General features: G+C 45.0%; 1 protein-coding gene across 3 annotated transcripts in view; it reads left to right on the top strand.

The window, feature by feature from the left end:
* RGL3 (ral guanine nucleotide dissociation stimulator like 3) overlaps positions 1–20,321 on the top strand; it is a 115,962-nt gene extending 95,641 nt beyond the window's left edge. For all 3 annotated transcript variants that reach the window (XM_068274249.1, XM_068274250.1, XM_068274251.1), the window contains 8 exons: positions 6,822–6,908; positions 6,995–7,027; positions 7,116–7,237; positions 9,106–9,195; positions 10,990–11,128; positions 14,935–15,123; positions 16,343–16,457; positions 19,318–20,321. In XM_068274249.1, coding sequence (XP_068130350.1) covers positions 6,822–6,908; positions 6,995–7,027; positions 7,116–7,237; positions 9,106–9,195; positions 10,990–11,128; positions 14,935–15,123; positions 16,343–16,457; positions 19,318–19,406 — 864 coding nt within the window. In that variant the 3' untranslated portion in view covers positions 19,407–20,321. The remainder of the gene's footprint in view (positions 1–6,821; positions 6,909–6,994; positions 7,028–7,115; positions 7,238–9,105; positions 9,196–10,989; positions 11,129–14,934; positions 15,124–16,342; positions 16,458–19,317) is intronic.
* The last annotated feature ends 1,785 nt before the right edge of the window (positions 20,322–22,106 follow it).

The raw sequence follows: 22,106 nt of genomic DNA, 5'->3' as shown, positions 1-22,106 counted from the left end.
TAGAGCGGATGCAATCGGGCTCGGCCATTTCTGCTGGAGCCCATCGGAAAAACCGCTACTGCGTCTGTGCTTTAGTCAGGAAGGTAAATATTTACACCGCCACTGTTCGGGGGCTGTCAGCGATAGATCCTCATTAGGATCCAAAGGCTTCCCACTTCTGCACTAAGCACCCCCCAGGGGCTGTTTTTTTTGTTACAGTGCTTCTTTAATTATAAAACTGCTGCCCTGTCCTCCCTACATTCAATTGAAGAGCACCCTTTTTTTTGGTGTACTTTTGGAAAGTCGGAGGCCACTTGCCAATATGACTGCATTGTTTCTCACCATTTCTTTATACATATTCTTTATACAGGGCAGCACGGTGGCGTAGAGGTTAGCTCTCTCGCCTTGCAGCGCTGGGTCCCTGGTTCGAATCCCAGCCAGGGCACTATCTGCAAAGAGTTTGTATGTTCTCTCCGTGTCTGCGTGGGTTTCCTCCGGGCACTCCGGTTTCCTCCCACATTCCAAAAACATACGGATAAGTTAATTGGCTCCCCCTAAAATTGGCCCTAGACTACAGTACTTACACTACACAATATAGACATATGGCAATGGTAGGGATTAGATTGTGAGCTCCTTTGAGGGACAGTTAGTGACAAGATATATATACACTGTACAGCGCTGCGTAATATGTCGGCGCTATATAAATACTAAATAATAATAATAATACAAACCGTCACTGCCAGCTAGAGCCTGCCAGCAGGAAGAGATCCTGCGTCCTGTAACATCTGTCACGTGTGTACTGTGTACATTCAGCATTCTCCACTTCCTGTACACAGGCTGAGCTCACCAGGATACACATTCATGCTGACATATTTACTCTGCATTTCCCTGTATGCAAAACATATCCCCTTGTGCTGTGCCATCAAAACACACTGCTAAAAGAGACAGCTACACCAGATACACTACAGCTAGCAAAGGCGTAGCTATGGGGGGGGGGGGGGGGGGGCAAGAGGGGACATTTGTCCCCGGGTGCAGTGCTGTAATGGGGCTCAGCACAGTCCCTGCACACTCACACGTGTGAGAGGAGGCTCGCTGGCTGCCTGAAGTGCTCCTGCTTCTCTTCCTCCCTCTGCAGGAAGAGTGCAGAAGCGTTAACAGCAGTAGAAAAAGCGGGGCACATCTAGCTATCTAAATGGGGCATATCTGGCTATTTAACCACTTGAAGACCGCAGTGTTAAATCCCCCTAAAGACCAGGCCAATTTTTACATAATTGACCACTGCAGCTTTAAGGCATAGCTGCAGGGTCGCACAACTCAGCACACAAGTGATTCCCCTCCCCCCTTTTCTCCCCACCTACAGAGCTTCCTGTTGGTGGGGTCTGATCCCCCCCCCCCCACCCCCCCAGTCTTTATTTTTTTTTAAATAAATATTTACATTACATTTTAATTAATACATTTTGCTTCTTTTTTTTTTTCTTCTTCAAAAACCCCTTCCCCCCCCCCCTCCCCCCCGCCGGCCAATCCTGGTGATCGGCTGTCATAGGCTTCTGCCTATGGGAGCCGATCACTTTCAAGTGCCAAGGGGGACAGCCGTACCCCACGGCTGTCCCCAGTACAGCGCTGCTGCTTATCGCAGCACTATACTAACATAAAAGACGGCGATCGGAGACTGCCCGCTCCCCAAGCATGCGCGCGATCTCCTGCAAACTGCAGCCCCAGGACTTGACGCCATTTGGTGTTAGGCAGTCCTGGGGCTGCCGCTGCGGCCACGCTCAAGAGGCCACATCAGGTTATCTGAATGGAGTAAGGGGGACATATTTGGCTATCTAAACAGCATTTGTACATTTGACTCCACCCATGACCACATTCTGATGCGTGGCCATGCCCATTTTTCTAGAGGGGGAGGGGGGCACAAAAACTGTCTTGTCCCCGGGCGCTGAAAACACTAGCGATGCCTCTGACACCTCGGGAAGAGCTGGTGTCTGCTACACAACACAAAACTTGTGATAAAAAGGGCTTAATTTACTAAGACAAATAGCATGCCTTATACAAGTTAACAAGCCTTATCAGAGATAACATGCCTTATCAAAGTTAACATGCCTTATCAGAGTAGCATAGCGAGTGCGACGCACCCGCAGGGGCTCAGGTCAGGACGAGTGGAGCTCTTGTCATTGTCAATTAGCAGGCATAAGTTCGTAGCGCTCTGTATGCTACTCTGATAAGGCTTGCTAACTTTGATAAGGTGTGTTAACTCGGATAAGGCATGCTATTTGTCTTATAAAAATCAAGCCCAATGTCTAGGTATGGCCAGTGAGATACAAATAATTCTTCAATGGTGAACAAAGGAGAGTGCTGCATGTTGGATTAGTTCGGCTCTGTACAATTAACAAGCTGCCACATCATTGCATTCCATCAGTTCTGGAGGTGTGTTTAGTTATCAGGGACACTAAAGGGACGGTTTGCATATACAGCAGTGATGCATTGTGGGACACCTCTTATGCTCACTCCAACCTGAATAATAGCAAATAAACTTTTGTTTTGCATAACATTTTAGTAAGAGGGCCTTTTGTCCTTTTCAGCCCCTTATACACTCCTAGGAGTTCTGGTTCACCATGAGCATGCTGGGCAATTACACTGGGTGTTTCAAGTCCTACCCCATAGAGCCACATTAATCCATACAAAGCACTGATGAGGATCAACCAATCTGAAACAGTCTGCATGTATGTTGGATTATTGTGGCTCTGTAATATTAACAAGCTGACACATCATTGCATTCCATCAGTTCTGGAGGCGTGGTTAGCTTGCATGGACAACAAAGGGTTGATTTGCATATTCGGCAGTGATGCATTGTGGGAGACATCATATGCTCACGCCAACCTGAATAATCGCAAATATCTTCTGTTTTAAGAAGGCAAAATTCTGTTTTAAATAATTCTTTGATGCAAGATTATGCAAACATTTTAAAGGGTACCTGAAGCGAGAGGGATATGAGGAGGGGGGGGGGGGGGTGCTATATTTATTTCCTTTTAAACAATACTGGTTGCCTGGATGTCCTGCTGATCATTCTGACATTAGTAGTGTCTGAATCACACACCTGAAACCAGCTAGTCAGAGATTTGTCAGAGACACCTGATCTGCTGCATGCTTGTTTAACCACTTGCCGACCGCACACTCATAACGTGCGTCGGCAAAGTGGCAGCTGCAGGACCAGCGACGCAGTACTGCGTCGCCAGCTGCAGCCTAATTAATCAGGAAGCAGCCGCTCGTACGAGCGGCTGCTTCCTGTCAAATCACGGCGGGGGGCTCCGTGAATAGCCTGCGGGCCGCCGATGGTGGCTCGCAGGCTAGATGTAAACACAAGCGGAAATAATCCGCTTTGTTTACATTTGTACGGCGCTGCTGCGCAGCAGCGCCGTAAGGCAGATCGGCGATCCCCGGCCAATCAGCGGCCGGGGATCGCCGCCATGTGACAGGGGACGTCCTGTCCCTGGCTGCACAGGACGGATAGCCGTCCTGTGCAGCCCCGATCACCGGGGGAGGCAGCAGGTAGGAGAGGGAGGGGGGAATTTCGCCGCGGAGGGGGGCTTTGAGGTGCCCCCCCCCGCCACCCACAGCAGGCAGGAGAGATCAGACCCCCCCAGCACATCATCCCCATAGGGGGGAAAAAAGGGGGGCAATCTGATCTCCCTGCCTGCACCCTGATCTGTGCTGGGGGCTGCAGAGCCCACCCAGCACAGATCAATCAAACCAGCGCTGGTCCTTAAGGGGGGGTAAAGGGTGGGTCCTCAAGTGGTTAAGGGCTATGGCTAAAAGTATTAGAAGCAATGTATCAGCAGGACAGCCAGGAAATTAGTATTGTTTATGATGACCCCTGGTAGACTTTAGATCGCTGGAATCACCAGCCCAATCTGCATCTACATATCCAATCACGCAATTCTTCCCAGCCGATGGTAGCCTCAGTTTGAAGTGCATGGTACCCGTCAAGTAGCGTATGATTCTTTTAACACCAAACCAGTCCATCTAACTTGTTTAAGACACTTTTCTGCATAGGTATCGTGTTGCTGTAGCATTGTCCATTCTTGCATTGACAGTGTGTCAATGTTTATCACTGTTCAAAGCATATATAGTAGTGATCATTACCAGCATAGCACCATTGAAAAGCTAATACTGTGGTTGAATGAGTGCCTCTAGTGGGCCCCTCTGGTCCAAGGGTCCTGGTGTAGTTGCAGCCTCTGATTTGGTTATTGCTACTGGTGTTACCAGGCAGGATCGCATACCTACCAACTTTTTGAGATCAGAAAAAGGGATGCATAAGCCACACCCCTTCCACACCTCTAACCACGCCCTCATCACATCCCTAGTCAATACCATAAAGATTTCATAAGAAAAATATGTTTGTTTTATAATTCAAATCACACTGGTCCTTTCTATCCTGGTTCATTTTCCTTCATTTGAAAATAAAAAATATATCAATTTAACGGAAAACATTCAACTAAAAACATTTTTAAGGAGAAAAATACATATATTTACATAGATCTGTGCATCAGTCCTGAAAGAGGGACACATGAGGAAGAAAAAGGGACATGGCTCCAAAAGGGAGACAGTTGGGACCTATGTTTTAAAATAAATGTATTTATTTATTGTACTTATAAAGCGCCAACATATTACGCAGCGCTGGACATTAGTTTAGGTTACAGACAATATTTAGGGGTGACATACAGCAATATGACAATACAGGAATAATAGAAAACCAGATCACACAGCACAGTATGAGTACAAGGTAATGCTTAGTCAGTCACTGGATGGGAGCATGGAGATTAGGCAAGTTAGGTTCACTCAAATAAATAAATAAATATGTTTCTTACTAGTAGACCCAAGCCCGTTTAAAAACGGGCTTTAGGTCTTTTTTTAACACTGCCGCCACCACCAGTCAATGCGCATGCGCGCACGCCCACCGCACCCGCCCGCTGAGCACGCGCCGCGCGCACGCAACTGCCCGGCCACCAACCTCCCTCCCTGGTCCCTCCTGCTGTACGTTACTGTGCACATGCGCAGTAACAAATTACCAGGGACACAGGGACTCTGCTAAACTACTGGATGCAGCGACACAGGGCTTTTATAATATAGGATTTGTGCTAGTGGATGCTGCCCTATGGACATGCGTGTGCAGTGCTGCTATAGGTCATAACCTTGGCACTAAACGTTTCTCTCTTCCCTTGGTAATGAAGAGACAGACACTGTAACATAGGTGCAGTGATCTACTGTATATAGCCTATGTAATGTGTCTATTATCTCCAGGACTCCGTGAAGTATAAGCCTTATCTATTGCTGCCCCCTAGAGGACACTGCCAGTGGCAATATCCTCACCTTCTCTGGTAGTGATCCTCAGAACATTCTTCACTAAAGACATACTTTATTTTGGGAACCCGGAATTTGTCGGGGCTGAACTAAAACTTTACAGCTACTTCACTGACCAAGTTTGTGAGCTTTGGGGTCCTTGGCATCAATTTGTATTTTCACAGTGAAATGAAACAAATCTGATTGGCTGTTTGTGGCTCCACCCCCTTTTCTGAATTTGAATCCCAGTGACCAAATGATCAACTGTACCAGGTTTGAGGCTTGTGCCATTAACAGTGCAAGAATGGCAGCAATTTTAATATTCCCCTTGAAAATCAACAGGTGAATTGTTATTGGCTTTTTTAGGCTCCACCCACTTTTCTGAATATTAATCCCAGTCACCCAGTAACCCTCCCACTGGGTGGACGTTCAGCCGACAGTAGCATGTGTGTATGCGCTGTTGGCAGACTGATAAGGCTGTTTCTGAAGGATCCGCTGAGCCTTATCAGTCTGCCTGACAGACTGTACACACGCACTACTGTCGCTGGAACGCCTGCCCAGCGGGAGAGTCAGACGGATCCGTCATTGCCGTCAGTAGTGCGTGTGTACGCACCTTAAAAGTATTAGAGACACAGGATCAGCAGGAGAGTCAGGCAACTGGTATTATTTTAAAAGGAAAAATCCATATCCTTCTCCGTTTAGGTTCCCTTTAATCAGCGGGTCCATCCGAAAATGGCGCAGGGAGAAAAATGGCGCACCGTTCTGCCGATAAATGTATCATAAAACGCTATTTACCGTTTTAATGTAAATACAATAAAACGGTAAATTTCGTTTTATGCTACATTGATTGCAGAGCGGTGCGCCATGATAAACATGCAGGGCTGGGGGAGAGAGGCAGCGGGAGACTAGAGGGCATAGGCAGCGGATGTATGCAGAAGCATACGTTACCTTATCCTGGGCCAGTGATTGCTCCTTCCCTTCGTTTGCTGTAGTCCCGCAGCCGGCCAATCAGCATGCGGAGACTGAAGCCACATGGTGATTGGCCGGCTGCAGGACTACAGTAAACGAATGGAAGAAGTGCAGGAGCGGAGGGAAGGAGCGATCGGCGGCCGGGACAAGGTAACGTATGCTTCTGCACACATCCTTCCCGCTGCCTATGCCCTCCAGTGTCCCGCTGACTCTCTCCTCCCCCGACCCCCGCTGCATTCTTGAACAATTATAACGCTATTTAGCGTTATAAGTGTAAGGCACACTGCCTGCGCCATTTTTTAACACTTATAACGCTAAATAGCGTTATATAATGTAAGTCTATGGGGCGCCCTTTGTATTCCCCTGGCGCTGTGCGCCATTATTAACTGTCACGTTAATCAGCATCTGGTTAACCTTCTGCATAGTTCTCGATCCAGCCCCAATAAAATTCCTGTGAAATCGAATTTTAGGATCATCACTTTACCCAGCTAATAGAAATACCTTTACCAGGAGTTGACGGGTCATTCTTTTTTCAGAGACCAGCCCAGGGTACAGTGCCTTATCTAGGAACCTTTCTGACAGACCTTATCATGCTGGACACTGCACTTCCTGACTATGTAGAGGTGAGACTGCTTTCCCCCTGTGTAATTATACTGCATCACAGCTACAAGTCTCTTCTTCCCATGTTTAACCCCTTGTCGTTTCACAGGGTGGCCTGATCAACTTCGAGAAGAGGAGGAAGGTGAGTGTGCAGCTAAGAATCTCGGTCCTATATCTGTGGTACCCACTGCAGTCTTGTCCCAGGAGCTGACGCTTTTTCCTCTTTCTAGGAGTATGAAGTGCTTGCCAAAATTCAGAAGCTGCAGCTGACTTGCCGGCATTACGTCCTGACACCAAAGCCGGAAATCATACAAGCGTTTTACACGCATCGGCAGCTGACCGAGGACCAAAGGTGAGCAAAAAATGTCTTTAAAAACAGGGAACTGATTTGACAGGGGCTGGCAGACTGTCACTGGTGTATTTTCAAATCATGGCTGTTACATAGTTACGTAGTTTCTTAGGTTGAAAAAAGACATATGTCCATCGAGTTCAACCAGAAAACAAAGTACAACTCCAGCCTGCTCCCTCACATATCCCTGTTGATTCAGAGGAAGGCGAAAAACCCTTACAAGGTCCAATTATCCCCAAAGGGGAAAAATTCCTTCCCGACTCCAGATGGCAATCAGATAAAATCCCTGGATCAACATCATTGGGCTGTAAAAACCTGAAGCAGGTAAACGCTGGGTATTTATAGCCGCAGTTTTGTATTATTTTTTTTTTAGTATTTTATCGAGTGCCTCTGGTGCCCAAATTTCCAGTTATAGCCATTAATTGCGGCTATAAAAAATCCTGCCTGGTAAAATAGCGTGCGCAGGGCACGCCAGCTATACAAACTGTGGCTATTTTGTGGCAAAGGCAGTGCAGATAACGGCATGGATTGCTGTGGGAGGGGCTAGGGCGTTCGGTTGGGGGGGAGGGGTTAGTTAGTGGTAGGCTTCGTTTAAAGGGGTTGACTGGCATTGATTGAGAGATTGTTAAAGTGAGAACAGGATCAGGTTAGACAATAGTAGAATATCGGAAAAAAGTTACCAATATTTTACTATCGTGAATCCATACAATATTCTACTGTCATAATTTCGGTCATTTTACCAATATTCTACTAGCGGCTATCACCGGCATCCAAATTACCTCATTGTGTACCAAAGCAAAAAGTCTCATGCTGTTTTCCAGTACAGGAAGAGTGAAAAAAAAACCTTCCGTTGTTATCTATGCAAAAGAGCTTCTCTGAGCCCTTCCACCCTTTAGGTCGGAAACAGTCCTGTTTTCCGAAGCACTTTTACTGCAGAAACGTTCAAAGGGTCATTATTTCTGCTTTATTTTATAGCTTAAAAGACAGGGTGTAGTTTCTAAACTGCAAATATGACAGAATGATACAATGTTATAAAAAAAAGAAGCAATAACTGAAAATAAAATTTTTCTATTAAAAAAAGAGACTCTTTTCTTTGCTATTAATGTTCTATTTGTTATCCAATCCATAAGTTTATTTATTTGGCTTCAGGTATGCGTTAATAAAATGGGTGATCAGGTTTCTAAAAAAAAAAAGCCTCACTTCCTGAACTGCCACGGATTTGAGTGTGTGATGTTGAAGGCTTAATCTGGATGAAAAACTAACTATAACAAGTAACTTGTCGATATATCTTATCTAAAGTTTAGATAGTTTACACAGCAAATCTGGCTGCAAACAGCTTCAACAGTTTAGCGGTCATGTTCGGTTTGTGATCATTACACACAGGCAAGCTGATCTGCATCTCCAGCCCTCAGCCTGTGAAAACTCCCCTCTCCTCCTCCATCCTCCCCTCTGCCTCTGAAATCTCTGGCTAGTAACCTCCTCCTCCTCCTGCCCAGACTGAGCTCCCATAAGCCCTTGCTACTAAGGCTCAGAGTGCCAGGGCACTCTGGAGAAGCTGTGGGTGAGGCTTGTTTAGTTTATAGGGAATTAGAGTATTAAAACAGAACAAAAAAGTATTTGGCTTGAGGAATGCCCTATAAACTATACGAAAGGAACACAAATATGCAATGAGTAAAAGTTTATCTCGGATCCACTTTTTAATCCTCAAGGCAGCAGACCTGTTCATAAGCACAAATGCTTGGCCCAGCCAGACATTGGTGTTTACAGAGGGGAATGGATATTTACAGGGGATGTTTACAGATGGGAGGGGCACAGAGTGAGTTATAGAATTGAATTATTATTCTGACATTGCTTGTATTTCTCACCCACAGTTACAGAATTTCACGCACAATTGAGCCGCCAGCAGACTCTTGCCCGAACTCTCCACGTATCCGCAGGAAACTCACCAAGAGGTTCAGCTCGTAAGTTCACAGAGTGCTTATATAGTGTGCATAGAGTAACCAGTTAATGGCAAACTGACTTATTAAAACCTCCTGTTTGAGCCTGTTAATGGCAACAGGACGTTTAAATAAGTCGCTCGCTCCCCTCGCCGTTCCGCACGCGGTTCCCACCGCTGTTTACTAGAGATGTGGTGAACATCTCTGAATCCCTGGGGGTATACTACTTCCGGGTTGCTCTGACCCGGGGTAGTACGCCTGCGTACGCCTGAACGACGTCACGCTCATGCGCAGAGAGTGCTCGGCAACAGGAGCGCGATCTAGGACGCGCTCCGCCGGGCAGCGCAGGCGTACTACTCCGGGTCAGAGCGACCCGGAAGTAGTAAACCCCCCAGAGATGTTCGCCCGGCGAACTGTTCGCCACATCTCTACTGTTTGCCGTCGGGTCACCGCGATCTGGGATTGGGGAAGAGGACCGAACGGTCCTCTACCCAATCGCAATGCCTAGAATGAATGGACGTGACCGCGATCAGCGGCCATGTCCATTCATAAAACAGGAAATCGTTACAGTATAGTTAAATGTAAAAAAAAAGAAAAAGTGAACACTTCCTATAACGGGAGAGTGTTCACTAGCGCCACCTTGTGGCCAAAAAGTAAAATTACACATACAGGCACATACATACATACCTACACAATATTAATAAAATTAATAACTTACACTTCCAAAGCCCCCCCCCCGAAAAAAAAACACTTGTAAAAAAAAATTAGTTTAAAAAGAATACATAAATAGTTGCCTTAGGGACTCAGCTTTTTTAATCTATATTTTATGAGGGAAATTACTTGTACTTTACTACATAGGGGCTTGTAATTATGGACCGGACGAAAAAGCAAAATAAAACAGAAAAATAACACCTATATTTCCACATAATATATTGTTGCCATACATTGTGATAGGGACATCATTTAAACGGTTTAATAATCAGGACAACTGGGCAAATAAAATGAATAAAATGTGTTGGTTTTATCCACAGGAGAACGTTTAATTTTAAAACCATAATGGCCGAAAATAATGATTTTTTTCCATTATTTTCTTATTTTTCCCATCAAAACGCATTTAGAATAAAAAAAAAATCTTAGCAAAATGTACTACCCACAGGTGGCGGAAAAAAAATGAGGTATAGATCATTTTGTAGTGATAAGTAGTAATAAAGTAATTGGTGAATAAAAGGGAGGAGCACTGACAGGTGAAAATTGCTCTGGTCCGTTAGGGTAAAAACCACTTGGGCATGAACTGAGTACGTAACATCTTCTGTAGTCCCATTACTGTATATGTAATCACTAGTACTATCACCAAGCTACCAATCCATGCATTATCTTTTGTACTCTGACCACACCCATCATGTCCTGTCAACAACCTGCACGAAATTCGCACTCTGCTGCACAAGTTTGCATGAAATTTGCATTCAGTTGCACTAATGGAGGATGGTCTCATGTTCTTCTAATAGGTCTACCGTGCATCATCTCCTGTAGTCAGTCCCACAAGGCCCATCATACAAAATCTACAGTATCCCCACAAGGCCCACCATGCATTATTACCTGTACCTCTACCAAGCACATCTGCTCATTAGACCTTTCATGAAAATGTGGGAGGAGCCCTGCCCTCTCTCTCTCCAATCAGGACTTGTGTATATTCAGTTCAGCATTGTCACTGTTACCTGTAACATTCTCCTGTCTATGAATGTATTATTTTATTTATTTGTCTTATGCAGCGCTGTTGAATGACTGTTTCTCCATGTGTGTTTGCTTCTATATTGACAGGTTGCTGCTGGGATCAGAAGTATTTAGTCCCAAGATGAACGGGGATCGTGTCTCTCCCTCAGGATCATGCAGCAGCTGTGAGATTGATGAAGGAATTATCGCAGCACTGTGCCCAGCTGATAACAGCACCCCCACTAAGGTAACAGTGTGCGCGACTTGCTACTAAGGCTGCCTTTACAGTGGTGCATTGCGGTGCAATGGGTGTAATGTAATGTGGCTTGCCGCACTGCAGTGCACCACCTATTATTATTATTATTATTTAGTATTTATATAGCGCCGACATATTACGCAGCGCTGTACAGTGTATATATATATATATATATATATATATCTTGTCACTAACTGTCCCTCAAAGGAGCTCACAATCTAATCCCTACCATTGCCATATGTCTATATTATGTAGTGTAAGTACTGTAGTCTAGGGCCAATTTAGGGGGAGCCAATTAACGTATGCTTATGTTTTTGGAATGTGGGAGAAAACCGGAGTGCCCGGAGGAAACCCACGCAGACACGGAGAGAACATACAAACTCTTTGCAGATAGTGCCCTGGCTGGGATTCGAACCAGGGACCCAGCACTGCAAGGCGAGAGAGCTAACCACTACGCCACCGTGCTGCCCTGCCTATGCGATGTTCCCAGTGCGGGGTGGTATAAGGGCATGTGTCATCCCAACACACTGCATGCAGTGCGTTACCGTGCCTTACTGCAAAACGAGCACGTTAACCGTGGCAATGAAGCATACTTTTCATTGACTGTATGCTTCACTGTATGCGACGCAGAGTGTGGATAACATGCAGCACCGCTTTTCTCCTATTCCTGCTGTTGCAGGGAACGCAACACCCACTGTGAACTTAGACTTAAAGTGGACCTGAACTTTTGCACAGGACACAAGGAAAACAGAGAGAAATGCATCTTGTATGTATTTAGAGAGAAGAGCCTATCTAATTCCCCCTTATCTGTAAGTAATCACAAGGGTAATTTAATCTCTTCGCTGTGTCAGCACAGAAATTCAGTAGTCTCGGCAGACACAGCTAATATGTAAACACCTGGCCCATATGCAATTCACTTTTTCACCTGAGTTTTCTCCCAGGAGACAATTTTTAATCTTCGATTTAAAATAACTTTCCAGCACTTTTCAATTTAAAAAGTACCAACAAGTAGGTAAAATAGTATTATCAAATTTATTTTCAGTATTTTCTTGCTTTCTGGTGGCTTAAAGGGCATTTTATTGACAAGTTTAAAATTATCTCCTAGGAGAAAACTCAGGTGAAAAAGTGAATTGCATACGGGCCTGGATGTTAATCATTTCTCTGCTTCCATGAAAGCAGGAAGTCTCCACACTGCAGATTTGCAGATTTATTGCAGGAGCTCTGTAAGCTGCAACAAAGAAATATCTTTATTTAAAGGTGTGCTGTTGCTTATCTTTTAGAGCAGAGAGGAAGTATTGAGTTCAGGTCTGTTTCAAAGTGGAAATCATGGCATCCCCTCCACATGTTTATTGTACTGTAGTGCATTTGGGGTAGATTACCCACAGTTCTCATCCCCGTGAAAATTTGCTTCAGGACTTAGGGCTTGTTCATATTAGGGGTGATTTCAGGGGGAGGGGGGGCTGGCGATTTAAAAAAATCGCCTTAAAAGCGGTAGTGCAATGTAGCTTATGTGAGTATTCTCACATAAGCGATGAGCTTTCTATCCAATCACAAACACGGCTCCTTCACCATTTTCAGAGCGTTTGCGATTCAATAGAACCGAGAGGGAAATTGCTGAGCGCTTGAAAAAGCTATTTAAAAAGCGATTTCCAGAGCGCTTTTAATGAATAAATACATTGTATTTATTCATTTCTGGGGCAAAGAGTTCACTTCCTGACTGAAGTCAGGAAGTGAAAAAAAAGCAACACTACACTCTGAAAGCGCTTTCAAAATCTCTCCATAAATTGCTCAGCGCTTGCGATTTATGTGAAAAAGGCCTGAAAGTAAAATTAGAGCAACACTATCACAAAAATGTTTTCAAAGAAAAAAAATACATGTGTGCACCTACATATAAGATGCAAATGTGTCCCAAAGTAAAATGCACTGTACATGACTTGTTTCCTATGTAGCTGACACTTACACTATTATTAATTTGGCAGCTCTAAACTGAAAGCACACCTGAAGTGAGAGAGATATGGGGGCCGCCATAGTTTCTTTCAAACAATTATTATTATTTATTGGATTTATATAATGCCGACATATTATGCAGCGCTGGACAATAAACAATGCAGATTGCCTGGCTGTCCTGCTGATCCTCTGCCTCTGAGGCCTCCCATGGGTGGGTTTGTTCCTCTGCCTCTGAGGCCTCCCATGGGTGGGTTTGTTCCTCTGCCTCTGAGGCCTCCCATGGGTGGGTTTGTTCCTCTGCCTCTGAGGCCTCCCATGGGTGGGTTTGTTCCTCTGCCTCTGAGGCCTCCCATGGGTGGGTTTGTTCCTCTGCCTCTGAGGCCTCCCATGGGTGGGTTTGTTCCTCTGCCTCTAAGGCCTCCCATGGGTGGGTTTGTTCCTCTGCCTCTAAGGCCTCCCATGGGTGGGTTTGTTCCTCTGCCTCTAAGGCCTCCCATGGGTGGGTTTGTTCCTCTGCCTCTAAGGCCTCCCATGGGTGGGTTTGTTCCTCTGCCTCTAAGGCCTCCCATGGGTGGGTTTGTTCCTCTGCCTCTAAGGCCTCCCATGGGTGGGTTTGTTCCTCTGCCTCTAAGGCCTCCCATGGGTGGGTTTGTTGGGCAGTTTATCCTCCCGGGAATTACCCGCAGCTGAATCGCAGCATTTGGTAACACGTCACATTTGACACGTGGTGGTATTACCCGGCGGTTGAGGTCTGAGGACGGCATCTGCTCAGATGTAACTCCATGAGGACTGGGTCCCTGTGAATTCACTGCCTTTGGGTTCCCATGGAAAAAAGGCCTAAAGGTGGTCATACATCTCTCAACTTGGTAGCCGATGTACCATCCAATTCAACAATTATTATCGAATCGAATGAAAATCGGTGCCGCCAAGAGCATGCCCAATCGACAATATGCCGAAACTGGTGCATGTATCAATTGTGCATGCTGCAAGATGTCGTGCCATCGTGGTCGATCGGTGCACGGCTGTAACGGCAAGTAATATTGGGTTCGAATGCGATGAAACTCCCAGTGTACATTACCTGTCCTGTCACCCACTGTGTGGTGCCCATTTGTCTTTGTGACCCCCCCCTCCCCCCCCCCACACTCTTCCATTAGCGGTATACATGTGGCGGCGCAAAGCACATTACACATGCACCACATGCTTTGTGCCATCGTAATTGGCGTATGGTGTATGGGCAACCAACAGATCTCTCTCTAATCAAATTCGATCAGAGAGAGACTTGTTTCTTGGTTGAATCTGCCCATCACCGCTAGTTGTATGGCTACTTTAAAGAGAAACTCCGACCAAGAATTGAACTTTATCCCAATCAGTAGCTGATACCCCCTTTTACATGAGAAATCTATTCCTTTTCACAAGCAGAGCATCAGGGGGCGCTGTATGGCTGATATTGTAGTGAAATCCCTCCCACAAGAAAAGTACGTACTCTTGGCAGTTTCCTGTCTGTGAACCTTGCTGCATTGTGGGAAATAGCTGTTTACAGCTGTTTCCAACTGCCAAAAAAGCATGCAGCAGCTACATCACCTGCCAACAGTAAAAATGTCACCATGTGATAAATGTAATAATGTAAATCGGGGTTTTAAAAGATTTTACAATGGGCAAACACTGACTAAATCATTCATACATAATTATTGTAAAAATGAAGCACTTTTTTATTACATTATTTTCACTGGAGTTCCTCTTTAAGCCACAGACTGAACAAGCATGCAGATCAGGTACTGTGACCAAGGTCTGTGTTTCTGTAAAACGCTGTACTGACACGCTGTTTTACCTCTCTTTCATGAATCTGACAGGACCTTAAGGGTCAGGATCCCCTGACTCCACCCAGCACACCAGGAAGAGAGGACATTTCTCGAACAACCTCTTCTCCCCGTTCTCCAATGTCTCCATCCCTCCCAGTGTACAACCAGCAGATAGCTGATCTGTGTATCATCCGCGTCAGCATGGAGAACACACATGGGAACCTTTACAAGAGCATACTGGTAAGAGCTCTATAGTGACTACACCCCAGCACAACACCGGCACTCCACATACCCCACTCTGTGCACTATTTATACGGGAGATTCCCTCCAACTCTTTTTGTGTATCTAGAAGAGAAGGTGAAACCTATTTTCCCCCCTAGAACAAGAAAAGGGGCATCATCTATCCACTAGAAGAAGTGAGGGATGAGCTCTCCTCTAGAACAGGAAGTCAAACTTATTTTCCCTCTAGAACAGGAAGTGAGACTTATTTTCTCCTCTGGAACAGGAAGTGAGGGCTGTTTTCCTCTCTGGAACAGGAAGTGAGGGTTATTCTCCCAAACGGTGATCCAATCAACTATAAAATTCCAGCAGAAATTTTGGCCCTTACCCACTTTATCAAGAACAGAGAGACTTTCAGGCCCAGTGCACACCAAAAACCTCTAGCAGATCAGCAAAATGCTAGAGGTTTGTGAAGCAGATTTCAGAGCGATTCTAGGCATGTTTAGGGGTAGTTTTCTAAACATGCCTAGCGTTTTTTGGAGCGTTTTTGTGTAGCAGATTACAAATATTGTTACAGTGAAGCTGTTACTGAACAGCTTCTGTAACAAAACGGCCTGGAAAACCGTTCTGATGTAGCGTTTTTCAGAGCGGTTTGCGTTTTTTCGTATACTTTACATTGAGGCAGAAACGCATCTGCAAACCGCAAAAGTGCTGCAGGACCCACATTTACGGTTTGCTAAAAACCTCAAACCGCTGGTGTGCACCAGCCCATTGAAATACATTAGCCAAGCGTTTTCACAGGCGGAAGCGGTTTGCGGAAAGCTTCAAAAACCGCTCGGTGTGCACCAGCCCTTAACTTATCTTCAGCAGCCTAGTCCACTGGAAATACTGATCTTTTTAACATACAGTTTTCAATGAAGGTTATCTCTTAATATACACTGATCAGCAAAATCATTGAAAGCATAACACCACTGACTGGTGACAACAATATTATTGATCATCTTGTTACAATGGGACCTACCAAAGGCTGTTGCAAATCAGGCAGCTCAGACTGGATACAGGCCAGGAACAAGGTGGAAGTGGACTTTTTTTTACTAAGTTTTAGTTTTTTTTTTAAATAGAAATTGTTGCATACTGTATATGTTTTAAATTGAGTTTGCCATTAGGTTGAAGGATTATATATTGATATGTTTTAAAGTAATTGTGATTTTACATTCTTTAATATACGTCCTCTCTGCAGCTCACCAGTCAGGACAAGTCCCGGGTGGTCATACAGAGAGCTCTGCACAAGCACAACATAGAGGCCTGTGGGCCTGACGACTTCCAGCTGGTGCAGCTGATATCAGAAGGAAAAGGTGAGGATGGGTGAAGCGGGTGCTGCTGGCCTTGTGTTGCCATCCTGGCATGTGAGCCAGGTACAAATACAATGCTTTCTTGCTTTTTCTTCCCGGAGAGGGGAATTGGGTAGGGGGGGGGGGGGTGTTAGGAGTCAGGGAGGGGCAACAGTTTGGGGAGGGGAAGTTGGGGGAGGTTGTTAGGAGTCAGGGTGGGGGAGGTTGTTAGGGTTAGGAGTCAGGGTGGGGAGACAGTTGGGTGAGGGGAAGTTGGGGGGTTTGTTAGGGTTAGGAATCAGGGATAGGCGACAGTTGGTGAGGGGAAGGTGGGGGGGGGTTGTTAGGGTTAGGAGTCAGGGTGGGGAGACAGTTGGTGAGGAGAAGTTGGGGGGGTTGTTAGGAGTCAGAGAGGAGCGACAGTTGGTGAGGGGAAGTTGGGGGAGGTTGTTAGGGTTAGGAGTCAGGGTGGGAGAGGTTGTTAGGGCTAGGAGTCAGGGTGGGGAGACAGTTGGTGGGGGGGGTTGTTAGGGTTAGGAGTCAGGGATAGGCGACAGTTGGTGAGCGGAAGTTGGGGGGGGGGGGGGGTTGCTAGGGTTAGGAGTCAGGGATAGGCGACAGTTGGTGAGGGGAAGTTGGGGGGGGGGGTTGTTAGGGTTAGGAGTCAGGGAGGAGCGACAGTTGGTGAGGGGAAGTTAGGGGGGGGGGTTGTTAAAAGTCAGGGTGGGGAGACAGTTGGTGAGGGGAAGTTGGGCGGGGGATGTCAGGGTTAGGAGTCAGGAATAGGCGACAGTTGAGGGAGAGGAAGTTGGGGGGGGTTGTTAGGATTAGGAGTCAGGGTGGGGTGACAGTCGAGGTAGGGGACAGTTGTAGGAGGGGAAATTGGGAGGTTGTTAGGGTTAGAAGTCAGTGAAAGACGACACCTGGGCCTATAAAGGGTTAACAATATGGGGAATGTTATGGTTAGGCATCAGAAAAGGGTTAGGAGGAGGCCAAGGCTGGAAATAATGGCCTTTTTGGTAAAGGTTTAGTTCGATGGGTGAGAGATAACAGCTGAAAAATGTGTCACATACCTGAAGAGCCTCCGTGTTGGGGACTGTATCACTGATGAGTGATGATGGGAATTAGCTAATTACGATTACATGAAATTTCACGTAAATGTTTGCAATTATGCCTATATGTAATTACGATTTATGAATTCAATTGATTTTGTATAATCATTTGTAATTGTGCCTAATTTTCCTATAATTTTCATGTAATTTCGGCTTTAGCGATGAATAGCAAAACCCCCATACATGCTATTGTCACTAAAAGACTTACATATGTTAGGGAGAATCGTGGGTACAAGTACAACTTTTTTTTTTTTCAAAAAAGACCTTGTGGTTTTTGATAAAATCGATTTAAAAGATGCAGAGAGAAATGGTTCTTTAATTCAGAAAAATGACAGTTTAAAAAACATTTTTCCTTTGCATTTTTTTTTCTTTTTTTGACTTATACCCACTATTCTGCTTAACATATGTAGCTATTTTGGTGACAATAGCATGTATGGGAGCTTTGCTAGTGAATGGGAACCACATTTTAAAAACAAATGAAGCAAATACTTACCTAAGGAGAGGGAAGGCTCTGGGTCGTATAGAGCCTTCCGTCTCCTCTCACGGTGCTCTCTATCCTGTGCCGGCTCCCCCCCCCGTTTCAATCCCCCGCCGAAAAGGTATTTGGAAGTCTTCGGGAGCCGTGTCCTCCCGAAGACGTGCGGCTCCATACTGCACAGGCGTGAGCGTGCAAGAGAGCGTGCTTGTGCAGGCGCAGTACAGGGCCGCCCTTCTTCAGGAGCACTCGGGCTCCCTGAAGACTTCTGAAGCCTCCTTCAGCCGGGTAAAGCAGTATTTGACTAATTTAGTCAAATACTGCTACCGGGCGAGCCAGCACTGGAACGACGGGACCAGGAGAGGAGCCGGAAGGCTCTATAGGACCCAGAGCCTTCCCTCTCCTTGGGTAAGTATCTGTCTCATTTTTTTAAATGCGGTTCCCATTCACTTTAATCTCTAAAGTCTGCACAAAATTAGGTGAAAATGATGGGAAATTACGAATGATTACAATTATAGAGTAAATTACGATTTATCCCGAAATTTTGCATCGTAATTTCACATCATAATTGCTAATTTCGATGCAAAATTTGTGCTCATCACTATTACTGATACTCAGCACCAGGGCTGTGGAGTTGAAGCAATTTGGGATATCTGGAGTTAGAGGTAACATAAACTGAGGAGTCAGAGCAATGTTGCGTACCTGGAGTAGGAGATTTTATAAACTGAGGAGTCAGTTTTTCTACCAACTCCACAGCCCTGCTCAGCACCTGCACCGAACCTATACCCACCTAGTTGTCAGTTCCCCTCACCATCCTGGTATGTGTGCCATGATCACCTGTGCCTAGTTCAGAAATGTGACTGACCAAGGCTGATCTGTCACTGACTGCCGTCTCTCTGTCTTATCCTTGCCTTCCTCCTGCTTTCTCTCCTCTACAAGCCCTCCAATTTCCCCTCCTTTTTCTTCTCTTTCAAGGAAAATTCAAGAAGCATGGATCCATTTGATCAGGCGACCCGATTGATTTGTAGGCCTCTTATTGGCTGGTCATGATCATGTGATCATGTCTCAGTTCTGTTTCCTGTGCTGGCTAAATGAGGGAGAAGAACCTGATTCATGACTAAGTGACCATGACCAGCCACTAGTAACGTACAAATCACTCACATCATCAAATCTATTCCCCACTTCTCAACAACTTCTCCTCAATGTGCATAGAGTAAATGGATCATATGTATGTATAATGCATTTGTGTGTTTTTAATGAATTTTATTGATACCCACCTCCTGCATACTCCTTACAGAACTGACCATACCAGAGACGGCAAACGTCTACTACGCCATGAACACCTCCGCCAACTATGACTTTGTCCTGAGGAGAAAAGCCAGCTGACATTCCCTTCTTCCACACCATCGCCCAGACTGAGAGACTGAAGCCACCCCTCATACTGTATTATTATAATACTTATTATAGCAGTAATGATTATTCCAAGTTATCGTCCAGCCAAGAGCCTGGATCCTTCTCCTATCACACCTGTATTATATTACTACGTACAGGATTATTACACACTCCTGCCCAGAGAGACTGAAGCTATGTCGTTCTACACCTTTTATAAGGGTTGAAATGGTTTGATGCTATCACTGTCGCCAGATATGAGGGCCAAGAATAACGCGATATTGTGAGCCCCACATAGCCATGTGCTCAAGACGTTATAGATCAGTTTCCTGCAGATCTGAGAACAGAGCCGCTTCTTTTTAGAACATACATTCTATGCTAGGCTGCCTTCAAGATCCAGACACTCCTTTGAAGGTGCAATGGCCTAACTAAAGACGACTCTAGGGGCGTAACCATAGGGGAGCAGCCCAGGTGACCGCAGGTGACCCAGAGCTGTCAGTGGCCCCCAACTACTACTTCACTCCCTCCAATAGGGGATCCATCCTTCAGATCAGGAGTTTATGTGGCTACACTTGTTATGGGTGTGAAGATCATGATGTCCACCTTGTTTTATGACGCTTGTGAGATGGCTGTGAGGGTCACCAGGGGTAGGCAAGGTAAAGGGTGTGAGCTTTGGGGGGCATGATTTGTAGTTACGCCACTGGATGACTCCCTCAGTGCTGTAAATGTGTGTATTCTATGGAGGATGCCACACGTTTGGTTGCAAAGCTCTCTGGGAAGAGACAGCTGATCATTTACGTCACATAATTAACTTTCAAGGAAGAGAAATTTAATTTGTACGGTTAAAGGAAATAATGCCTGAATGCAGGTTTAAAGTGACACTGAAGCGAAAAAAAATGATGATACAATGAATTGGTTGTGTAGTACGCATAATTACTAGAAGATTAGTAGCAAAGAAAATATTCTCATATTTTTATTTTCAGGTATATAGTGTTTTTTATAACATTGCATCATTCTCTAATATTGGCAGTTTACACACTACTCAGCATTCTAAATGATTTTACAGAGCAGTCTAGTGAACTATTGACCTGTCCTCTGGAGAGAAAAAGAAAATACAGTGACTGGCAGTTGAGATAAGCTTCAGAAGACAAAGCTCTCTGTGACTTTGAAAGTGGTGGAGCTCAATGGCTTTTTTGCACAGATAACAACTGGAGTTTCTTAACTCTTCCTGTACTGGAAACAATATTAGACTTATGTCTCTGCTCCTAACATTTTATTTCTTAGCTGTACTACACATACAAATCATTTAATCATAAGTTTATTTTCACTTCAGATTCCCTTTAAATGAATGGTCAGGAGAAATGTCCAAATTAACTCATGGAACCATTGTATATTCCACACAGCCATTGTATATGCTTAGGTGAAGGTCTGTCTCGATGAATTGCTACGGAAACAAGCAGGTTGCATTCCTAATGCCAAAGTGTTCATAGCAAACTCTCATACACATTCCATGTCACAAAAGGAAGGCTTCTCTGCAAGGGAATCACTGACGCTTGCTTGTACATCTCAGCCATAGCGGAGCATCGGAATCTACTCTGTACAAATCCACCCAAAAAAAGCCCTCTGTGTGTGTGTGTGGGGGGGGGGGGGGGGGGGGAGGGGGGTATCTTTGTCTCAAACAGCAGATCTGTCCCACCCACAGGGGCAACTGGCCATTCATGGGCTTTATCATAATATTCCACAGAGACATACCTGGCTCACCTTGCAGGAAGACGTCACTGCTGCATCTGATTGGTTGCTGGGGGTAATAGGTTGCTATCAACAGGATGCTCCATATAGGCATAGTACAGTGATGACTATTGACCAATCAGGAATCCCTTCCTAACTGATGGTTCCCGCACAGTCATTCCTCTTTCAAATTATAATCTTATTATATAATCCTGTTTTTCTTTCAGTTTGTTTTTATACAAAAGACTCCCCTATTTCTGACACTAAAATAGACACCATAGAATACATGGCTGTGCTCGGCCCGGACTCTCTGCATCAGGAGATTTAGAGGCAGCCAAAGTAGAGAGCTTTGGCCGCTTATGACAAGTCAAAGATCGATGACTGAAGTCCCGGCATGACAGAAGCAGGCACTACGAGAAGGGATGATAGACTCGGGCCCATATGCAATTCACCTTTTCTCCCGAGTTTTCTCCTAGGAGATAATTTCTCATCTTCGATTTAAAATTACTTTAGCACTTTACAATGGAAAAAGTACCAAAAAGTAGGTGAACATGTACTGTCAACATTATTTTGAGTATTTGTTTGCTTGTTGGGGGTTTAAAGGGCATTTCATTTACAAGTGTAAATACAGTGGTGTGAAAAACTATTTGCCCCCTTCCTGATTTCTTATTCTTTTGCATGTTTGTCACACTTAAATGTTTCTGCTCATCAAAAAACGTTAACTATTAGTCAAAGATAACATAATTGTACACAAAATGCAGTTTTAAATGATGGTTTTTATTATTTAGTGAGAAAATAACTCAAAACCTACATGGCCCTGTGTGAAAAAAGTGATTGCCCCCCTTGTTAAAAAATAACTTAACTGTGGTTTATCACACCTGAGTTCAATTTCTGTAGTCAGCCCCAGGCCTGATTACTGCCACACATGTTTCAATCAAGAAATCACTTAAATAGGAGATATCTGACTCA

This window comes from Hyperolius riggenbachi, chromosome 3 (assembly GCF_040937935.1).
Source record: "Hyperolius riggenbachi isolate aHypRig1 chromosome 3, aHypRig1.pri, whole genome shotgun sequence".
Classification (NCBI taxonomy): domain Eukaryota; kingdom Metazoa; phylum Chordata; class Amphibia; order Anura; family Hyperoliidae; genus Hyperolius; species Hyperolius riggenbachi.
This window is presented reverse-complemented; position numbering and strand designations above follow the sequence as displayed.